Below are 20663 nucleotides of genomic sequence, written 5' to 3' on the forward strand. Positions count from 1 at the left end.
AGTATTTGAAACACATAACTTGCTTGAAATGTAATATTGGGAGGGAAATGTTCAATAAGGATTTTTCTACGTATGAGTTTAATAAATTCACTTATTAAAGAGGTGATTACACATATTCCTGGTTTATAAGCTGATAACTTTCTTTTTAGCCACAGCTCTTTCACAATTAAATCTGTCCCCAAATCACCCTGCTGCAGCTGACAGATATTTTCATATATTCCCTTTCAGAGGAAGAGGAGCTGGCAGCCTCTCCCTGGCTGGGTGTACCCTCAGATAATGTTAAATTTCCACCACTGCAGCAGCAAAACCCCAAACTAAATCTCTGCTTTTACACAGAGCTGCAAGTGGAGCCCTGACAGACCCAGTGCTGGAGCTGAGGCAAACCAGCCTCCCACAGAGATTTGCTCAAAGTAGGAACAGTGTTTGCTTTATCATTTTTAGCCACCCACTTCCATAATTTCAGATGTAGTTGTGTATTAATTTGATTTTTAGCAGTGTTATCACCAATAGCCTGATTTACCTGAAAGTCAGTCCCTGGTTGTTACTCATTCCTGGCTTTCAGATTCTCTTGGCTGCAGTTTGGTGTTGGAGTCCTTGGTGACACGTGTGTCTTCACAAGAATCCCAGCTGGCAAAAACTCATTTCAGCTGAGGCCTTTATAGTCTTTTGTTTATGGTTTCTCTGGTGAAGTCTAAGCAAAAATACTGCATATGAGACACATCAATTCCTTTACTTTATGGACTACTTTAAACCCTTTTAATTATATGATAATATTTATGGGGAGTTTCCTAAGGGACCTTTATCAGTTTCAGAACTTAAAGTCTTGGTTTATGCTCTCTTTTCATTTCAGCCAGGTGCCAGTTACGATTTTGAAGACTGGAGAACACTGCTGTTTAAAAAATATTCAATAATCTTGCACTTGTTATTCTCCTCAAATAGGGAAATGCGAAGCTTCCAATCTGTGGCTCACAGATTTTTTTTTTTCATTTGCTGTATCATCCATCTCCCAAAATAATTCCTGGTTTTTTTCAGTATTTGTATGGACACATTTTAAAATATACATATCTCTAAATTAGGTGAAATAAAATAACTGCTCCTATCGCCTGTTTAAGGTAATATACATTTCACCTTCAGCTGTAATTATGGTTTGTTAATCAAACAGAAAAGACCAAGATGTGGAAGCTGAACTTTGCATGGCAAAACTCGTGCTGACTGTAATGAAGTAGGAACATGCACTAATGGCTGAAGGATCTGCATTCATAAACTGGCAACAAGTCAAAAGAGGTGAATTAAAAAAATGCAATATATAAAAGAACGGGAATATTTCCAGAGAAAAGAGATTTATTTCTTACATAAGCTACAGTCTCCAGATGTGTTGGAAAAGGTAACAGTTCTCCTAAACTAGAGAACACAAGTCTGAAAACCTTATTATGCAATAAAACTTTGCTTCCAGTAATATTGCAAATGCAGGAATGCAGTAACTGAATGTCATTAGACAAACTTGGCCATCTTTACTTAATCCTCCTTAAATCTTAATAAATTGTAATGAAACTTTATTTATTGCACAACCGAATACAGCAGTCTTATACCTCCAGTCTGTTTCTTTTTTTCTGGTGCTTACTGAAACTTTCTGAAGTGTTGTAATTGACCAAGACTGCAGATGCTGGAATAGACAAATAGTGGAACTGCCAGGACAGAAAGCATTAAACTCTACTTGTGGCATCCTGGATTTTGAACCAACCTGAATCTTGGGGCTGCTGCAAAGACTTTCTCCTTCTTCCTGGACACCTGTAGTTTTAGAAAATCCATAAAACTTATAGGTAATCCTTAATGTAGCTGTAGTGGAATTTTATTTCTGTACTCTGCCAGTTAACACTGGCAGTGCAGCCTGGTCAAAACTATGATCATGGGTTTTTTTCTCTTTGGTGCTCATTTTGTACAAGATAATTTTGACTGCCATGAGAGAAGTTTTGCAGTTTGTCATTCATTAAAGATTGAAAAAGTAAACTCTTTGCCTTGCATGGTTACAGCAGTCAAGTGACATGTAATTCTCTTTCCAGTCTCCCTAAGCAATCCCATAATTTATACACTTACTAATCAAAAGGGCAACTTCAAAATGAGTTTCAGTGCTCCTTAGGTAGAGGATGTCGGTTTAATTATTCAGAGTTTTAAAAATATATTAAGGTCACTGATCTACCAAGGTCTGCATCACAAGAATATTCATCCCATCCACTGAGTGTCTGCATCCAACTAAGGATTTGCAGCACAGGGTCTAATGCCACAAATATCACACAAGTTACATGGGCATGATTGAGGCTGACCACTGCAAGCTGTGACAGGAAGACAAATTCAGATAATGGTAAAAAAGAAGTTGGAATAAAAGTTGTCTGAGAGTTTAGAATAAATTTGGAAAGCGATAATTTTCTCCCAAACACGCCTGACTGGGTGAGGCTGTTTGTGGTTACTGAACAATCAGGGTGGTGCATGCCTGAGTGGGAGCCACTTGTGGGAGTGCAGAACTGCAGAGGAGAACCAGGCACAAGTGCAGCACACACAAACACTACCTGGACTAATGAGCCATTCCATCGGGATAAATCAGGTTATTCACTGGATGTTTGAGGCAGCTGATGGGCCCAATCCTGCTGCTGATCCTTATTCAAACTGGTACTCAAGGAGAATTAAATTCTGTATCCATTGAGGGAACAATAGAATGAATAATGAGATTTCACACATGGAATCACTGCAGGATAAAGAGACTACATAACTCAAGAAAATTAAAATTCATCATAGTGAATATGAAGCATTTGCTGTTTGTTTTTGGAGGAAGACACATTTGATCAAATGGTGGGAGACTAGATCTCAAGATAACCAGAAACTCCAGAATTCTAATGCTGATTCTTCCTAATTTTCTTTTGGACTTCAGTGTTGCCTGGGAAAATAAAAACACTTCCAGAGCTTATGAGACTGAGATTACTGTACTTCTGAAAAGCATTTTGGTAGAGTTAAATATTAACTACACAAACTTTAAAGTAACAAGGGTAGTTCTATGGACATGTGAAAATCCCAAAAAAAGTCCTAAAGAAAAACACCATGTTTTTATAAGAGATATTTTGGTTGGAAAACTTGTTCACAGGAAAAGTATTTAAAACTGCTAAAAGGAGATCTTAAAATTATCTTTGTGTGCCTTTTTGAATTGCTATTGCTAAAAATTCTATATAAATCCTCTGCAATATATAGGATTACATATGTAGGAATTATTTCATAAAGCATAGAGAAAGATTTATTTAATCCAAATGTTTAAAAAATTTACATTCAGTTTTTCAGTATGCATTTTGGAATGCATTTAGGAAATCCTAATTGATGAGACCTAGTTTAACAAAATATAGGGAAATTCAGTAATCAGGGCACAGGATGTGCAGTTTAATTACGTTGGTGTGCATTTCTATTTGTTTCTAATGTAGAGGATCTATTGGTAAAATGAATGCCCATTTTGTGGTCTGTTATGCAGAAAATGTTTAATCCAGTGTTTGATTTACTCTGTTAAATCTTCTTTATTGAATGTGCTTATTCATCCATGCAGAATTGGGTATGCTGCTTTCTGTTAATATGACATTGCAATTAAATAGCTAAAGAGAAAAACATGGCAAGATATTTTCTCAAGGTCCATGAAATTCTCATAAAAATTATTCATACTTACATATTTCACTTCTACATTTGCTGACAGTAAAACTGCAAACTACAGAGAAATATTTTGGTGTTGTGGGGGACTGACAAACCTTGCAGTTAAAGATCCTGAATAATCATTTTTGTCAAATAAAAAGTACTAAGGAGGATTTCTGGTCCAGTGGATAATGACTGTCATCACGAAATAGGATTGCACTGATTGCATCTTATGAATGAAGCTAACAGCAACTCACAGCACCAAACAACAGCATTTTGTGGTGGGATAAATACTTGAGCACTTGAGAAACAGTGAGACATTGACAGTGAAATAGCTCTGCTCCAGTGCAGTCCTAGAATTATATTAAACAGTAACAAAAGGATTTCGTGATGATGTTAGACTTTCCTGAGTGTGCAGGAAAAGGATGTGCAAGGGAAGTTTGTCTTATCTCATCTAACCAATATAGTGATGCTTTGTTCCTCAGCACACAACATTTAGGTCAGGGATGATCCAGCATTGTGAGAATTCTGCAGCTATATTTCTTTGACATGTCCAAAAGTAGAAATGACAGCCCTGTCCATGGAATTGCATGGGAGCTGCATAATGGAAGTTTTAATCAAAATCTCTATGGGATAGTTGGAAATATAAGGAACATAAGACTTGATCTTACTCCTATCTGAATTCTTAACTTCTAATTTTTTTTTCTGTGAAGTGTTTATCAGCACAGCAAACAAGTGCTGATGTTTAAATCTCCATTTTTTGTTCGTGCATGGTTGGATGTTTCCTGCCAGACTGTTTTCTGTGCTGCATGTCTGGCAGTTCCACAGGGGTAACCTGGCCTCTGCTTTCCATTAGTCACTTTTTACTATTTTCACTATTCTTTTGCTATGTGAACAAGGAGCTTGTAATAAGGTGTTAACAGGCTGCTAGCTGGTTTATTGTTATTATTGATTCAAGGTGCTAAGACTTTAATATTATCATACACAATGAATAATATCAAGAGATTAGTTTAAAGCCATATAAGCCATTAAATGCAAAATAAAAAGGAAAACTTTCCAGAAATTTCCAGCATATTCTGGCACAGGTGTTCTATGCTGGGTTATTTTGCCTACATTGCTGTATCTGGCTTTTCCAAATCTGTGCTTTTGGTCCTGCTGTTCTTACATTCAGACTGGTGTTATGGGAGGGAGGGGCAACTCTGAAGAAAGAGATTCTGGACTTTACCCGATCCCACTTTCTTTTCTTTGGAAGGTGAAGGAAGAGGTTGAGCTAAAGTTTGGCTTTGGAGAGGGAAAGAGTTAATCAATGAGTTGAGAAAAATAGAAAGGCTTTAAGGGGTTTTGTACAGAGAGAATGTAGTAGTCAAAAATTACGCTAATTAACAAGAAAGGAAATAAAATAATGACTGATAAACTTTCTAACTAACGTTAATAACTTTATCTTTACATCTGTGTTCAACGTGCTGGCTAAAGGAAAAAATATTGCAATTGGGGGTAAGGAAACTTTTTAAAAATGATGAAAATACTTTCTTGGATATATTAATAAGGAGCAGTGAGCAACAAGGTCGAAAAAACAAGAAAAATTGTTTTGGAAACAGTGAATATGCAGGGAAAACAGCAAAAGTGGAATTTGTTGTTTCTGAGGAAATGGTCAAGGAACCTCAATGGAGTTGGCAGTCCCAAAGAGGGTTTGTGTTGGAAGGAGCTTAAAGCCCATCCAGTGCCACCCCTGCCATGGCAGGGACACCTCCCGCAGCCCAGACTGCGCCAAACTCCAACATCCAGCCGGGCCCTGGGCGCTGCCAGCGATCCCGGGCACCGGGCACCGGGCACCGCGCGCCGGGCCAGCACCTCCCTCCAAAGGAAGAATTTAGCAATTTATTCTTCAAATCGATGTAAATCATACAGAAACACGCGTGATTGCATTGAAGCGATTTGCGTTTGGCTCAGTGAGTGGAATGCACTGTAACTGTAGTTAAGAAACTTATTGATGGATGTAGGTGCTTGTACATCTGCACATGTTCCCTGCTGCATCCCGCAGCATTGCTGCGCCTCTGGTCAGGGCTGGATGAGCAGGAAGCAGAGCGGCGAGGGATGCTGAGGCCGGAGGGCTGGGGGGCTGAAAGGGGACGGACTGGCGACACCGCCGGGCTGTCCCCGAGCGCTCCCGTCCCTCAGGCGGGGTTGCTGTTCCCGTCCCTCAGGCGGGGTTGCTGTTCCCGTCCCTCAGGCGGGTCCATCCCTCCGCCCCCCCCCGCCGGAACCCCCGCAGCCGCTCCCGCCCTTTCCGCCGGCGGCGCGCGCGTGACGGCGCCTCCCAAGATGGCGGACAACCTGCCCACAGAGTTCGATGTGGTGGTGGTGGGCACCGGTACGGGCCGGGACGGGCACGGGGGGCAGCGCCGGCCCTGGCAGGGGCCCCGGCTCGAAGGGGCGGCGGGGGAAGGCGGCTCCCCGGCTGAGGGGCGGCAGCGGCGTCTGGGGAGGGCGGGCGGGGTGTGCGAGTGGCTGCTGAGGTACCTGCGGGGACGTGTCCGTGACAGCGGCGGGGACATTCCCGCGGCGTCCCGGGCACTCGCAGCCCGCTGTGGGGCTGCTGCCCACGCTGAAATGGCCGCGTTTACTTATAAATCCTGTTGTCACGGAGAACCGTGTGCGGCCGGCTCTGAGGGATTTGGCAGGACCCTGTGCCAGCCACAACCCTGTCCCCGCAGCCGGGATCGGGGCTCCTGTGTGAGACTGACCCTGCCTCCCTTGCCAGCCCTTATTCCCCAGCTGCCATCCTGCTGCTCAGGTTTGCTTTTGTGCAAGGAAAATAGCTCTGAAGAGCTCAACTTCTGTCTCCTTGCAGTATGTGTGCTATAGGCTGATAATACATTTTTATCATACTCTGCAATACACGTAGTTTTAAATCTTCAAGGTTATTCTTCTAATTTCCATGCCTGCTTTATAAATAACACAAAACTCTCTGAGTTCTTCTCATCAAAGCACATTTCTCTATGAATGATTGCATATACCCGACACTTAATTCTAATCTTTTCTGCACTTTCTGCATCCTGTACAAGTTCATCCTATTCAGATGAATGATGGAGACCTGGAGTGTCTCACTGTAACCTACCACAATGTAACTACAAGAGGAATTTTCAAATACTCCTTCAGAACTAAGATTCTTGGTGCTTGTGTATCAAAATAATCTCAAAGCATTGGAATAGATTTCTGTTTTAGAACCCAGTGACAGTGACCTGATTCAGATTGGTCTTGATAAGCCCCCCACCTTAAATTCAACATTGAGCTCTAGTCTTAAAGTGCATCACTGTTTGTAGGTCCCAGATTTACAGTCAGTTTTTGTTTGCCTTTGTAAAGAGCTCAGGGTGTTGTTTGGAGCACAAATGGGAAGACATTTCTAAATGTTTCTGTTTTCCATGTGAAATTAGTAACTCTGTTTTTGGAGTTCACTGATCTGTCCAATTATGTGCATGGGATTTAAGATTTCTAGCAATTTGGAATAGAATGAATGAGTTTCTTAAAGAAATTGCAGATTTCAGTGTTCAGAAAAGCAATCCCCATACAGTGGATGTGTAATGGTTTCAATGATTCCTGATTCATATCTGGAATTCTCAAGTAATTATAAAACCATACTGCCCCTGTTGTTTTGTCCAAAACTCTGCTAAAAATGCAACATTTAAGTTCTTGAGCAAATTAAGAGATCCCTTCTGTGTCTTAACCCTGTTTTGTGGAGTGGTGTGTAGTAATGAATCTGGCATTTTCACACGTGCTCAGATTTGAAAACGTTTTGAGTGTGTGCCAAAATGAGAAGCTGAAGTATTAAACTGTGAGGGTGAAATACTAAACATTGTGTAACTTCTGTGATTTTTGGGGATCATCCATTCTTTTCTGCCATGGGGTAAATAATGTTCATGCAGCCAATGCAGGAACTCAGAGGTTTATGACAATGATATTAATGTTCAGCTATTTGCTATTCTAGCCAGGAAGGGAACAAGGGTTACCTGTGCCAGAGAGAGCAGCTCATGTGCAGCCAACAAACCCAATCTTGCCTGCTCTGGAGTGAGGTGTGATACTGGAGCTCTGATGGTGCAGGAGGGAAATTCTCTGAGCTAAATTCTGTGAAATATTGCTGTATTTAGGGGTGTTGATTTATATTCAAGATGCCTTGTTGTCCAGCTGTAGAGAGTACTGCTGTAACTGATTCTGAGATTGTCAGAATTCTGCACTTTAGGAGTTGTTTTGTCTTTGCATTCCTTTTTACTAAGAACATATATTTGAGGTGATTAATACTGGTGACTAACTGAGGGTTTTTCAATCTGTATTCAATTTCTCAGTATGGAAGATTGTTCAGAGTAGAACTTTCATCTGTCTTCTCTTTGGGAAGTGACTCCTGAGGGAATATTTTAGCCTAGTCTTCAACTCTCTGGTTTCTAATGCTGTCACCAGTGCTGAGTGTACCTATGAGCAGCTAATTGTCTTACCATAATAACTAGAATATTTGTGGTTAATGGTATTTTTAATGCATAGTAGTAATCACATTAATTTCTGCCTGTGTGGCATTTTCCTGGTGCATCTATTAAATTTAGTAATTAGACTGAATGGTAACATAAGATTTGAATTTGTTTGTATTTCAGGCTCATTTAATTGTTTCCCTGTAGTAAGCTTAGTGCAAATGGAAGCTCAACTAAATTTTAGTCATCAGTGCTTCAGTTAATGTCTAGGTTCAATTAATTCATCAATATTGCTACGGGAAAAGGAAATTTTCTTTTAGAAGAAATTAATTTTCTTTAACTCAGGTATTGCTTGAGCAAGTTTAGAGCAAGTTGGATGTGGTTACAGAAATACTCATCTTAGGTTTTTCATGGCCAACACAATAAGGGAGTGAAAGCTGTTATATGCTGTTGTTATTTTCTCCACTTTCTTTTTTGTTGCAGCCTTCAAGTCCCTCTTCCCTCCCTGTCTCCTCCAGTCTCTCCTATCCCTAATTTCCTGTTTTTTGAACAGTGCTGTGCCTGAGTTATCCATCAGCCAGGCAGAAGTGGCTTTGTTAGATGGTTCTTGCCCAAAGCAGGCATTCTCCAGGATCATCAGTCTCAGAGCAGCTCTGCTCCTTGGGAAGGGCTCTTCTCTGGGATTTTTATTGGTCTGAAAGCAGAGCTGGGCATAGTGGCAGACCTTTTGTGTTCAGGCAGTTGTCACATAGGAAAATTCATAGGCAAAACATTCAGCAGTGTTGAGTTTAGGGCAGAAGTGCCTGTAAATGCCAAGATTTGCAACTTTGTGGCTGTGCAGAGTGGTGTGGATACAGGTGCAGGGTCATGTTTACCTTGGAATTTCTTCAGGGAATTGGATTGTATTCAGTTTTCTTCTCTCTGGCACTCCCCAAGACCTGTGTTAACTGCTGGGAAACTTGTAAAGGGTATGGCTCTTTGAAAGGTGTTGTATTCACAAGTTTGTCTGCCAGTAATTCTAATTTTTTTTCTAAAAAGGAGTTATTCTTTATAAAAGCAGTCACAGTAAATATTCTAGTTCTATGCAATTTTCTTTCCATTCTGGTTTTCAGTGGTTATAAATAACACATGAAATGACTTTCAAGGTAGAAAGCAGGAATCCATTTTGAAATATTCTATAAAATAAAGAGTGATTTATGGTTTCATATGATTTTGGCTGAAAGCACTCGGGCTTTGCCAGGTCATCAAAGTCCTGTCAGGAGAATTTATTATTTATTGTTCGATATGCTGGGAGTGGTGTAAGTACTTTATGTTTATCTTATGTAAGTGTAGTGTGTTAGGAAAAATCACTTCCAGATACTAGCACAGTTTTGGAAATCTACCTTACAAAACTAACCCAAATATTACAGATATGAATTTTAAAATAAACACTGAAGATTGATATAAAAAAATAATTCCTAATAGTTTTATTGTTACAGGATATTTTTAGAATGTGACAAAAATATTTTCTAATACATCTTTTGGGCTGATATTTTGGTTACATTATCTTATGTAAGTGCACAGTGTTCAGTTTCTATCAGCAGCTATTCAGAGCTGATGAAAGCTCAATGGAAAACCAGCTGAAGATGGATATTTCTTGACGTCAGTGGTCACTGTGGACTAACACAGTGATACTGACTTGTGATGTTGATGTCTGGAAGGAGGAAATAGACCCACGTTTTTATAATCAATTGTAGATAAGTTATTGCCTGTCCATGTAAATGTCAAACAGAATGAAAACTGACTTACAGTCCTGTCCTGTGTCCTCTCTATGTGTGTCACTCTTTCATTTTTCACTATTCTTCACATGTTAATGTACCTTTATCTTCCTTACTGATTTTTTTAACCTAAAATGGAGGGGTTGTGTTCTGGCCTGGCTTCCAGTCTGGATTTTGGGGTGTAGCAGAGGTGCTGTCACAGCTGCCTGGGAGGTTTAGGTTCCCACTGGTACCTCAGGCAGGTTTTTTTCCCAGATCCTGTGCAGTGTCCCTGGCTGCTCTTGTGGGAAAACTCATTGTTCTGTGAACCCTTTGTTGTCCTTCTCAGCCTGTTTGTGTCCTGCAGCTTTTCCAGATTATATTGCTGACCTGACAGAATCAGAGTAGAACTCCTGTGACTCTGCTGTGAAAAATACAGAGCAGGTCATCTGCATATCAAGGTGAAAAACTCCTTTAGAAAAAGGCTTTGTTTGAAATTCCAGTGTGAATGAGGAGCAGTGGAACCAGGTTTGTGTGTCCCAGCAGGAATTGTGGTTCCACTGCCTGGAGAATGGCAGAGAGCTGCAGGGTGAGTCCTGCAGGAGCTGCTCTCTGGGCTCTGCCACAGCTGCCTGTGCCAGCCCCTCTGTACCAGGGAACTCCCTGCAGCTGCTAGTGCAGGAGGGGAAACTCCCTGAATATCCTCTGGGAGATGTCTAAAAATGTATAAGGAGCAAGGAGCTCTTTTCCCATGGGGAAGCAGAAGAGGAAGGGAAAGTATTAGAAGACTCAAGTGAAAATAAAACTTGGTGTGTGTCTTTCTATACAGATCTTTTAATTCAAGTGCTTTGCTTTATCTGCTGCTATTGCTTTAAACCAAAGATCAGACTCAGAGCTGTAGTATGTGCTGGAGAACACTGTTCAGAGAGCACTGCTGGTGTGAGTGGGATTTTTAGTAAGAAGTTCAATTTTTATTTCAAGCCTAAGTGGTTGTGTTTCTTTTCTAAATAATGCTCATTTACACCAACTGTGAGACTGAATGGTTTTCATTGCTGAGTTCCTCTGATGAGACACAGATAACTGTATGCATTTACAATGTTGGGGAACAAACTTTTTATTTGTGACTTGTTTCTTGACCAGTAACATTTTCTTATATTTCTTAGTGGGCTGTCATTTCTGTACCATACTCTGTAATGCAGAAGTATTTTCTGATACTGCTCTGCAATATGAGCAAATATTAAAATGAATCAATTTTAATCATCTTTAACTTAAAATATTACATACAAGAAGTATTTTAATTTGCAATTAAATTATGGAACACTTTTAAAATTTCACATGTACCAAAAACATATTGTGAGTATTTTTTAGTGAGTTCCTCCAGCTGCTCTTTTCTACTTAGAAGTTCAGATGCAAACAAAGTGTACTGCAGCTGGTCAACTGTCTGACTCCAGAAGATTGTTTTGAAATTGTCTATGTTCCAACTTCTTTATATATTTCCCTTCAACATTTTATATTATGAAAAAGCCACTTGTGATTTATTTAGTAGATGGAGTGGAGCAAATTAAACATTTAAGCCTTTTCAAGATGGATCTTGTGTAATTCAGTAAAAACTTAGCATCTGGATGACTGCAAAACAGTTTGCAGTGAGCAGCTCTGGAACCAAGATGCTCCCACACATATGAAGCTGTTTAGTTTAGAAATTGCTCAGGGCAGTGATTGCATCCTTTTCAAGGGACTGCAGGAGCAGCAAGTACAGCAGGAGACACAATGTGCAAGCCTAAAATTAATTTTTGGTCACACAGAAGTGAATTATTTTCTAAGACATCACAAATTATTTGGCTTTTAAAACTGAAGAGAAAAAAGTTTTCCACCTTAGCAGTTCTTTCAAACTTTAATTTTGTATTGGAGCTAAAAATAGAATTGCCTTTTGGATAACTAAATAATGTGTAGCTAATTCCTCTGATTCTTTTTTACTTCTAAAACACTCTTCTTGCAAATACAGAGTATGGCTGATTTTGTTTCATAGGGAAGCTCCAACAATTCATGTAATAGAGATTATCTTGGTCAGAGGTTACTGGAAACAAGCAGATGCAGACTTCAAGGTCAGCTTGCAGAGCCACCTCTTTGAGATTTATTGAGATGAATCTGCCTGTTGTGTGTCCAGGCAGGCTGGGGTGGGGACAGTGCTCAGGCAGAGGCAGCAGAGGGGACTGTGCAGATGAAGCTCCCTGTTCATCACAGACTGTCCTGAGCCTGCTGCTCCTGCTGGGCACCCTCCCCCTTCCTGCCTGAAGTGGCCATGCCACCATGCTTGTTGTTTAATTACAGCTAATTATGAGTCTGCTTGCCACTTTGTTTCTTTCCAGCAGGAAGGCAGAGGCAGCAGGAGCAGTGTGCAGTCAGCACAGTCCCTGCAGCAGCACTAGAAACACTCCCAAGTTGGTTCAGTTTGACTCTGCAGAGTGTTCCAGTGAGGCAGTGAATGCATTGCCTGGCTGGGTGCCAGGTACCACCTATGAAATTCTATCTGGAAGAACATATTAGCAATCCAGACATCACTAATGAATGAAATTACTAATTTTATTTTAATTCTCCTAAAGCTGGGATGTGCTGGCCACATTCCCACTCTTACCACTGGGTGTGTGTGGGGGCCACAGTGTCTTAGAAGCACAGGATTGGTGAAGAAAATTGATGCCAGCTTTCAAGAGAGAGGAAGCTAATTCAGGGAACAATTTCATCCAAGGTTAATGGAAGAACAGACCTCCAACACAGTATCAATTGGATCAAGCTTCAAGCAATCAGTTATGCCCTGGTAGCTATAACTCGGCCCAGGGCAGCCAGGCAGCACTGGTGATGTTTTACAACACTTTCTCAGTGGCTTTTATCAATAAGGAAGGAGAAACAAGTTTCTCAATTCCATTTCTAGAGTAATACTCTCTGTGCCTCAATGAGGGAAAGAAAAGCTGCTTTGGGAACTCCAAACAAAGAGTAGTTGTAGATTGTATTCCAGATAGTTTATAGAGGGAACAAAATGAGCCATATATATAAACACGGGGGACAGCTGAGTGTGGAGCTCTCACATAATGACTGTACATGGGTGTCATGTCAGTCCTGAAGTGTGTGCTGCACTTAGGTATTCTCTCCTTGTCTCCTTTGTCACAATGGGGGTTTTGAGCTCTTCCTTCCAAAAATTCAACTCAGAAGACTTTTGGCCCTTCTAGGCTGTGAAAAAAGCATCCCAGGAACTGCTGCAACTGTTCATCCCTCCTCCTGCCCCTGGAGGTTATTTCTGTGTTAAACCTTCACTTGTTGTGGAAGGTCAGCAAGGCAAAACTATTTTCATTTTTTCTGCATTATCAATTCAGAAAAGGATTTTTTTTAAATCCATCAGAAAAAGTAATCATTAAAACCAGAAAATTAGCAGGGAAATTGTAACTCTTTTCCTGGAAAATTTGTCATGCTTGTCTTAAACTTCCTTCTTTGTATTGATACAAACATTTGTACTTTTGAACATCACCATGAAACTGTTCTCCCAAAAACCAACCATTTATCTGATTTGGAAGGAGGTCAGGAGGGGCAGATGATGAGGGCAGAGGTTGCATCTCTTTATTTTGATGATTGTGTTGGCCTTTGGTGATTTGAAGAGTTGGTGAAACTGTGGTCTGGTGTACCCAGCTCCCAGGGGATATCTCCTAGACTGCAAGGTTGTATTTGTTGGTGGAGATCTGGAATTCTTCTGGAGATGTTTGTCATGGCATGGGCCAGAGCAGATTGTGCTTTTCCACAGCTGCTTTTTCCCCTTCCAGTTCTGTGTCTGCAGCTGCACCAGTGCAGCTCCTTCTGGTGCTGCTGGAAATCAGGTCAGCCAAAAACTCCTTTCACTTCCTTTAATCTCATCCCTTAATTGAATACATGGCCTGAGTGTCTCCTGACACCAGTCCCTAGAATTTTATTTGCTGTTCCTGAATTACTTGCTCAAACAGCCAGCAGATCATTGAAAAAGAGATTTGAGAGAAGTCAGTGCCAGAGCTTAGTGAGCTGTCCTGCTTTTCTGAACCTGCTCCAGAATCCAAGGCATTTAACTGGGCATGTAAAATCTGGTGAGTGGGAGCAGACATTGCAGAGCAGCCCCATTTATTTCTTGAACTCCAGTGGGATCCTGTGCCATTCCAAGCATGTATTGCTGGTAGAGATATCACAGCCTTTTTTTGCTATACATTTTTTTCTAACTATAATGAAAACATACTGATTTGGTAGAGTGTAATTGCATAGTGTGGGAGATTTTGACAGGGATACCATTCTAAGGACAATCACAATCTTCTTCACTTTGGAGTGACCAAAAATACACAAAAATGCTCTCAGGTAATATCTGACTGCATTACCAAGGATGTGGTTACAGAGCACCCCACTAAGCTTTGGTATCATTGGGCTGGCAATTCAATCTCATGATGATAGCAGGCTATGGAGGAAAGATGCTGGTGTCAAGCTTTAACTCAGTGGTGTTTGCAAGTGTATGTGCTATGAAGTTATTAAAAAAATAAAATCAAAGTTGCATTTAAGAGGGTCAGCAAAATGTTAAAGAGCACAAAATAGTGTTCATTATTTTAGTAGCATGAGACTGTTAAAAATGTCAGTGACTTACATTGTGAAACTTCTTTGAGTTGCCTGCTTCTGACCAAGTGCTATCATTATTGCAATTTCTAATATATCATGGCATGCTAAGTTCTAAAAACTGGACGTGTCATTTCAGGTTTGCCTGAGTCCATTATTGCAGCAGCCTGTGCCAGGAGTGGCCAGAGAGTTCTTCATGTGGATTCGTAAGTGACTGCAGTAATTCCCTTTTTTGGGAGCTAAACTGACTGCAGGGGTTTCTGTGTCTCTGTCAGTGTGGGCTGCAGGACTCCTCTCTTCATCTGGCACCAAGTAATGTTATGTTTCTGTCTCTGCCTTATTTTGGGGGTGTAATTTCCATCAATAGAGCAGGCAGTTTTTGGAAGCTAGCTCAGGCATTTGGAACATCACTGCTCTGCTGAAGGATGCTGTGATGGCTCCTTCTTTGCTACAGGAATGGCTACAGGTTTAGTGCCCTTGATTCTCATTCCTGAGATTCTCATTCCTGAGTAATTATCCCATTCTCTTTGGTGAGAATGATATGTGTTATTTCAGTTTTTTGTTTTCATTGGCTGTCAAAGTCTGTAATAGTACTGGCCACTGGAACTTTGATTTCTGTTTTTAGCTGTGATGAATATCACCTTTTAACTATGTAAGTTGTTCCCTTCACTAATGGTCAGAATTATGAATTAAAATTTTTCTCAGTGTATAAAGAAATGGGATTTGGGGTTACTGAAATAACTGTGTTAGGTTGATTAATCTGTTGTTCCCTGCAAAGGCCCAGGTTAAGTCAGGCACCAGGTATTACAGACATATATGCATAAAGTCTTTGTTTATAGTTTACTTGCTCTCATTACCTTGTGCACCTTCTTTCATTACTTTTAATCTCCAGCCCTGTTTGCATTTATCATAATTTACTGCATAGGTGATTATGGGAGATAGTTTTGAAATGGCCTATTATAAAATACTGAGTTCTGAGTTTGATTTATAAACACTGTCCAAGCATTGCCATCACCAGTAGCTAATCTTATTCAAAATAGTCATTTCACTGCAGTGTTGCCATAAATTGCTGTAGACTGATTTTAAACTGAAGTTAGCTTCTGCCAACTAGTAATTGAAGGAGCTCTATTTCTCTGTGCCAGCTATCTGTCTCAATAAATGTAAAATCTGTGGTTCTTCTCAGAGAGCTACATTTACTGTAGATATTAATGAGCTGTTGACATGTGGAATTTCAAGGATATTTGTTAAATGATTTAGAAAAGTAATTTGCAATTTAAAATGTGGAGATTGGCACTTAGTTTAAATTTGAAGCTGCTGGAGGAAGGTAGATCAAGACTAAAAGTGGATTGCTTGAAGTGAGTATGCTTCCTGTACTAATTGTGCACATGCAAAGGATTTTGTCCAAACCACTTGCTCAAGTTTCTGCTTTTGCTCCTTTATTTATTTGCCTCTTTTAATTCTGTATCTGTAGTTCTGCACAAGTTTGGTTACTGAGGATGGAACAGTTTGGGGTGAGGCATGTTTAGCTACATTTTATATTTGATATTCAGCATCTGGAATACAGCATTTGTAGGCTGCAGTTTAATTGTCTACATACTTCCTTATTGGCTTATGTGTCCATGTAGAATTTAATTCAGAGGGAAAGGAGGGTCAAGATGCAGAACTTTACCTTCTCTTCTGTGAGAAGTAGACCAAACTGGGCATGTCTTGTTTCTTGACACCTGTTACCTTTCTTATTTTTTGACTATACTTTGCCTGTAGAACACTTGAGTGTTCCTAGTGTCCAGAATTCTTTTATTTGAGCATCCAAAAGTGCTGAGCCTTGCTCCTGTAACTCCCCAGCCCAAAATCCCTGCTTTTCTGGCTTGTTCCACTTCCTGCTAGACAATTTGTCTCCCTCTTTTTTGCCAGAACTTGTAAAATACATGTTGTAATAGACCCTGTTTCATACAGCCTTCTTTTGGATCTTTAACTGCTGTGAAGTGAGGGAGCTCTGGGAGTACAGCAGTCAGAGAGCAAAACAGGTGCTTCTTTAAGCTGGTCAATTTCTTTAATTTCAATAAGGAAATCTAGGCCAAAAAATTATTAATTCTGGTATCTTTTGAGCTTTTTTGAGAAAGTCCTTTTTCTGTTTATTCCGTTTTAGGATACAATCTCACAGCAAAGCTATTAGAGAATAAAACATGGTCTCAGCTGGGCCATGGTGATTCCCTTCAGTCATGTTCATATCCCAGGATTTAATGGGATGTAGCACAAGTGACTGCCACCATCACCCACCCTTTTGTTGGGCTGAAGGCTCTCAGGAGCTTTTTTGGCTAAAACTCTGCTCTTGAAATCCAGGCAGCTCCTAAACACCATCCCTGGGGCACAGTGGGGATCTTCCATCCATTTGCCTGTGTCCTAATAGGTAGCACAGGAAACTTTCTGGGGTTGAAACATGAATCATTTTGTGTTCAGATCCTTAAAATCGATGTGGCAGTAACTTCCTGTGCAAAAGACAGCTGCTCTGATGGGTCAGGACTTCTTTCTGGGAGATCAGATGCTGGACAGACACATCCAGGCAGCTCTTGGGGGAAATTGTGAGGCATCAGCAGCTTCAGCTTTGAGTGTCACCATGGGTTCCCAAACCAGCACTGCCCAGCAAATGCTTTTGCTGGTCTTACATTTTAATTGTGAATCTGCTTTCTGAAGTGTCCAGTTTCTCACATTGCAGTTTTGTCTGCAGAAGGGCACTTTAGATATTTCCTTGGTGCAGATACAGATTGTTAATCAGTCAGAAACAATTTGTGATTTCAGTGTTCTAGATTGGATTTTGACAATTATTTAAAAAATGGTCTTGGTAACTGAAGGAGAAAGTGAAAAGCCAACACTGGAGAAGAGACAAGGTTTTGACAGAGGTAAAATTGTACTTCAGCTACATATCCAAAAGTTTGCAAAACTTTTTTCAGCTGTTAGCTCTGAACTGCAGATTGGAGATATGAAAAATGTGGAGGAAAAGGAGCAGTGTTGTAATTCAGGTGAAATCCAGGTAACAGGAGGAGTCTTGAGCAAATACAGTTTAAGAAGTTATGTATGGTAGGGAATGAAAACATCTGTGATCTGTCTTGGTAGAAAAAGTATTTTCCACCTCTGCTGTTACACCTTCAAAATGCTTCCTGTTCTTAGTTAGGGAAAATTGGATTATAACCCTAAAAAAGGGAGAGAATATCCATCTTCATAGTTTGCTAATATAGCAAGAGAAGAGGCTTTGAGATTTTGAGACAATATTTTAGCTTTAATTGGGCTTTGATCTTGACCATTACTTAAAGGAATTCCCCAGTTCATCTTCAGGGCAATTACAGCAAAAATATTTGGTTACAAAGGAATCCTAATTGTAAAACCATTAGTCAGCTCTTCTCAGAATTCCTCTTCAAGACTTGCTATAAACTTTGCTCATTATGTCAGTAATCATGTCTGCTCTGTCTTCCTTCTCTGGTGTTTTCAGATGAGAAAATGAAGCAATCCTGATTCATCATGTAGTGCAGGGAAACTAATTAAAATTCCAGGATTAAAAAAAAAAAAAATCTGGAAGTTGCTACTTGAGGAGCAGATGAATATTTGAGGTGGCATTACACAGCTTGGGAAGGGTGCTCAGACACCAGAGGACAGGAGGGACAGCTGTGCTTCATTGTCCTTTGGAGAGGGAAGGGCTGTGCCAGCTCCTCAGAATGGATGGAGCCCCACTGCAGTCATGCAGTGCTGCTGGACACACTGGGTTTCCTCAACACTGGGTAAAACAATTTCACAGGAAAACCAAGCTAATGAACAGAGGAATGTTCATATGAAAGGTGTCAGACAGTTCACAAATAAACTTTTGTAACTTTCTGTGACAATAATGTTAATTTCTCTTACTGAAAGTTCCAACTTTAAATAGTGTAAATATGCATGACTTAATATTGGTGTAGATTCAAGAAAGCCACTTCTAATCTTAGCAATGTGTTTTCTGGCATTTCTGTGATCATGGCATTGCTTGCTCCAACTGCTATATATTGTATTCCATATTCAAGAAACTTGCAACCAGAGCAGCATCTTTCCTTAAAAATAAGTCTTCATGGCCAGGGTTTTTGGAAATCCCAGAAATGCCAGATAATACATGGATATTGAACTTCTTATTCTGTAGAATTTGAAGAAACATGAAAAAATTAATCTGCACCATTAACAGCTTGAACAATGCTGGAGGTTATCATCACATGCCACTGTCAGTGTCTTTTACAGCTCACAGAATTGGGCATTTCATAGATGTAATCTTCATTTCTTTATGTTCTGGGTGATTCCAAAAAACAGTAGTTCTGGAGCTCACCATGTCAGTCACAGGAATAAAGGATGAACTCCTGTTACAGAGGTTTGGAATTTGGAAACCATCTGCAGATGGAGCTGTGCTGCTCAGTCCCCCCAGTTCAGGGCCTGGAGCACCACAATCCATTGGTGATTTCACCTTTATTCAATGAATGCTGAATTTTGTTGTATTTGCAAAAGATGTCCTATTTATGTTCTTCACTCTTGCCTTGCAGGAGCTGAAAGACTTTTTTAGGTCAGTTTGTAGTCAGGAGCAATTAGGCAGTGCTCAGCAGACATCTGTCCTTCATATGCTAAGTAAGCACCATGGTCCAGAGCAGCAGCCCCTGGTGCTGGAGCAGGGCTGACACTCCTAATGAAGTCTTTGGCAGTGCAGATAAAGCCCTGTCAAAAGCATCCCATTGTAAATCTAGTCAGGAGAATCTAACCTGAATTTAGCTTTTCACTGTTATCACCCTGATCTCTACAATTGAAAAGTGGAGGAGGTTATGATAAGAGTGATTTAACAGCCTTCACATTATTCTTTAAAATGCAAACCCTATCTTGCTCCCTACTTTTTTTTTTAAGTGTATGCAAATCATTAGCTATCTGTTCAGGAGGGTATTTTTGGAATGTTTGAGGCTTCTGAAGTGCCAGGACACATTGCCTGTACTGGCACTTACAGCCTGTTACTGTATTCAGTAACACACAGAGTTAAATCCTGAAATAGCTTTTATTTTGCAAGAACTGGTGACTTTTTAAAATGTAATTGCTCTGTTATTTTTCTTCTCAGAGTTGTTAAGTATTTAAGATGTGCTGTGCATGACAACAAAAGCCAATTAATCCAGAGAAATATTGGTAGAGAAATTTTAAAAAGAGGGAGCAAAGACTTTCTTTGATTAACAGCAGAACTATTAATTTTCTGTGATTTAAAAGCAGTAAGTAATCTTTTTTCAAGCAAGAAGGTGGTAAATAAAAACTGGGAAGTGCTCATGGAGGGATGATCACTTTGTACAAATCAGTTCCTTTGGCTCCACCTGCAGTACATGCAGTTCAATAAGTGTTTTGCCAGAGCATCTTCACACTCTGTAATAGGTATAATATGTTATGTAAGCAATAGATAAACAATAAACTGCACTTCCCTGTATTTGACATAATGGATAAGAGAGCCAGTCTTGGCCAAAAAGCAGTATTATCTCTATTTTCCTTTTCTTCACACCATCCCATGTGTTGTTCTCAGCTTTATCCATTTACCCTCCAAATAATCTGATTTTGGACTATAGTGTGTTTAGTCAGACATTCATACAAGGAGGAAAATAGAAATTTTGCCTTTCATTAAGAGTTGCAAAATACTGGTTTTTATATATTCTGCATCTGAAAATATCTTGCCATGTAAAATGTTTTGAATATATCAGACTTGGTTGTTTTTTCTTTAAATCTGGGAAAGCTGTTTTACCTGTACAAGAAGTTTTCCTTTTGTTTTTTTCTTTACAGGAGAAATTACTATGGTGGAAACTGGGCCAGCTTTAGTTTTTCAGGATTATTATCCTGGATTAAAGAAAATCAGGTAAAAAAAAAATCCCAAATTGCTTCTTTTAGACCTCCTTAACATTGAATCTCTGTTGTTTGCATGATTTATTACAAGACAAATTACCTCTCTGCTTTTGCTCTTTGGTAATTTGACAGATCAAAGAGGTTCCCAGTTTTACTGGCTGAGCCTCACCCATCTGGCCTGAGACTCTGATGTGCTGCCTTGTCCATCTGATTGAGACCAGCCTGGTGCTCAGCCACACTTCTGGGTTCTTGAGCTTAAAGAGAAGCAACTACACCTTTGTTTCAGTTCCTTTGTGATAATCTGGTCCTTTCCATTTCCTCTTTGATTATT

The 20663-nt window shown here is 40.0% G+C and overlaps 1 protein-coding gene across 1 annotated transcript in view; it reads left to right on the forward strand.

The window, feature by feature from the left end:
• Positions 1–5951: 5951 nt before the first annotated feature.
• Positions 5952–20663, forward strand: part of CHM (CHM Rab escort protein) — a 49344-nt gene continuing 34632 nt past the window's right edge. Inside the window, exons 1-3 of the mRNA XM_079319203.1 lie at positions 5952–6031; positions 14604–14670; positions 20273–20345. Coding sequence (XP_079175329.1) covers positions 5983–6031; positions 14604–14670; positions 20273–20345 — 189 coding nt within the window. The 5' untranslated portion in view covers positions 5952–5982. The remainder of the gene's footprint in view (positions 6032–14603; positions 14671–20272; positions 20346–20663) is intronic.

This window comes from Erithacus rubecula (genome assembly GCF_903797595.1).
Source record: "Erithacus rubecula genome assembly, chromosome: 15".
Lineage (NCBI taxonomy): Eukaryota > Metazoa > Chordata > Aves > Passeriformes > Muscicapidae > Erithacus > Erithacus rubecula.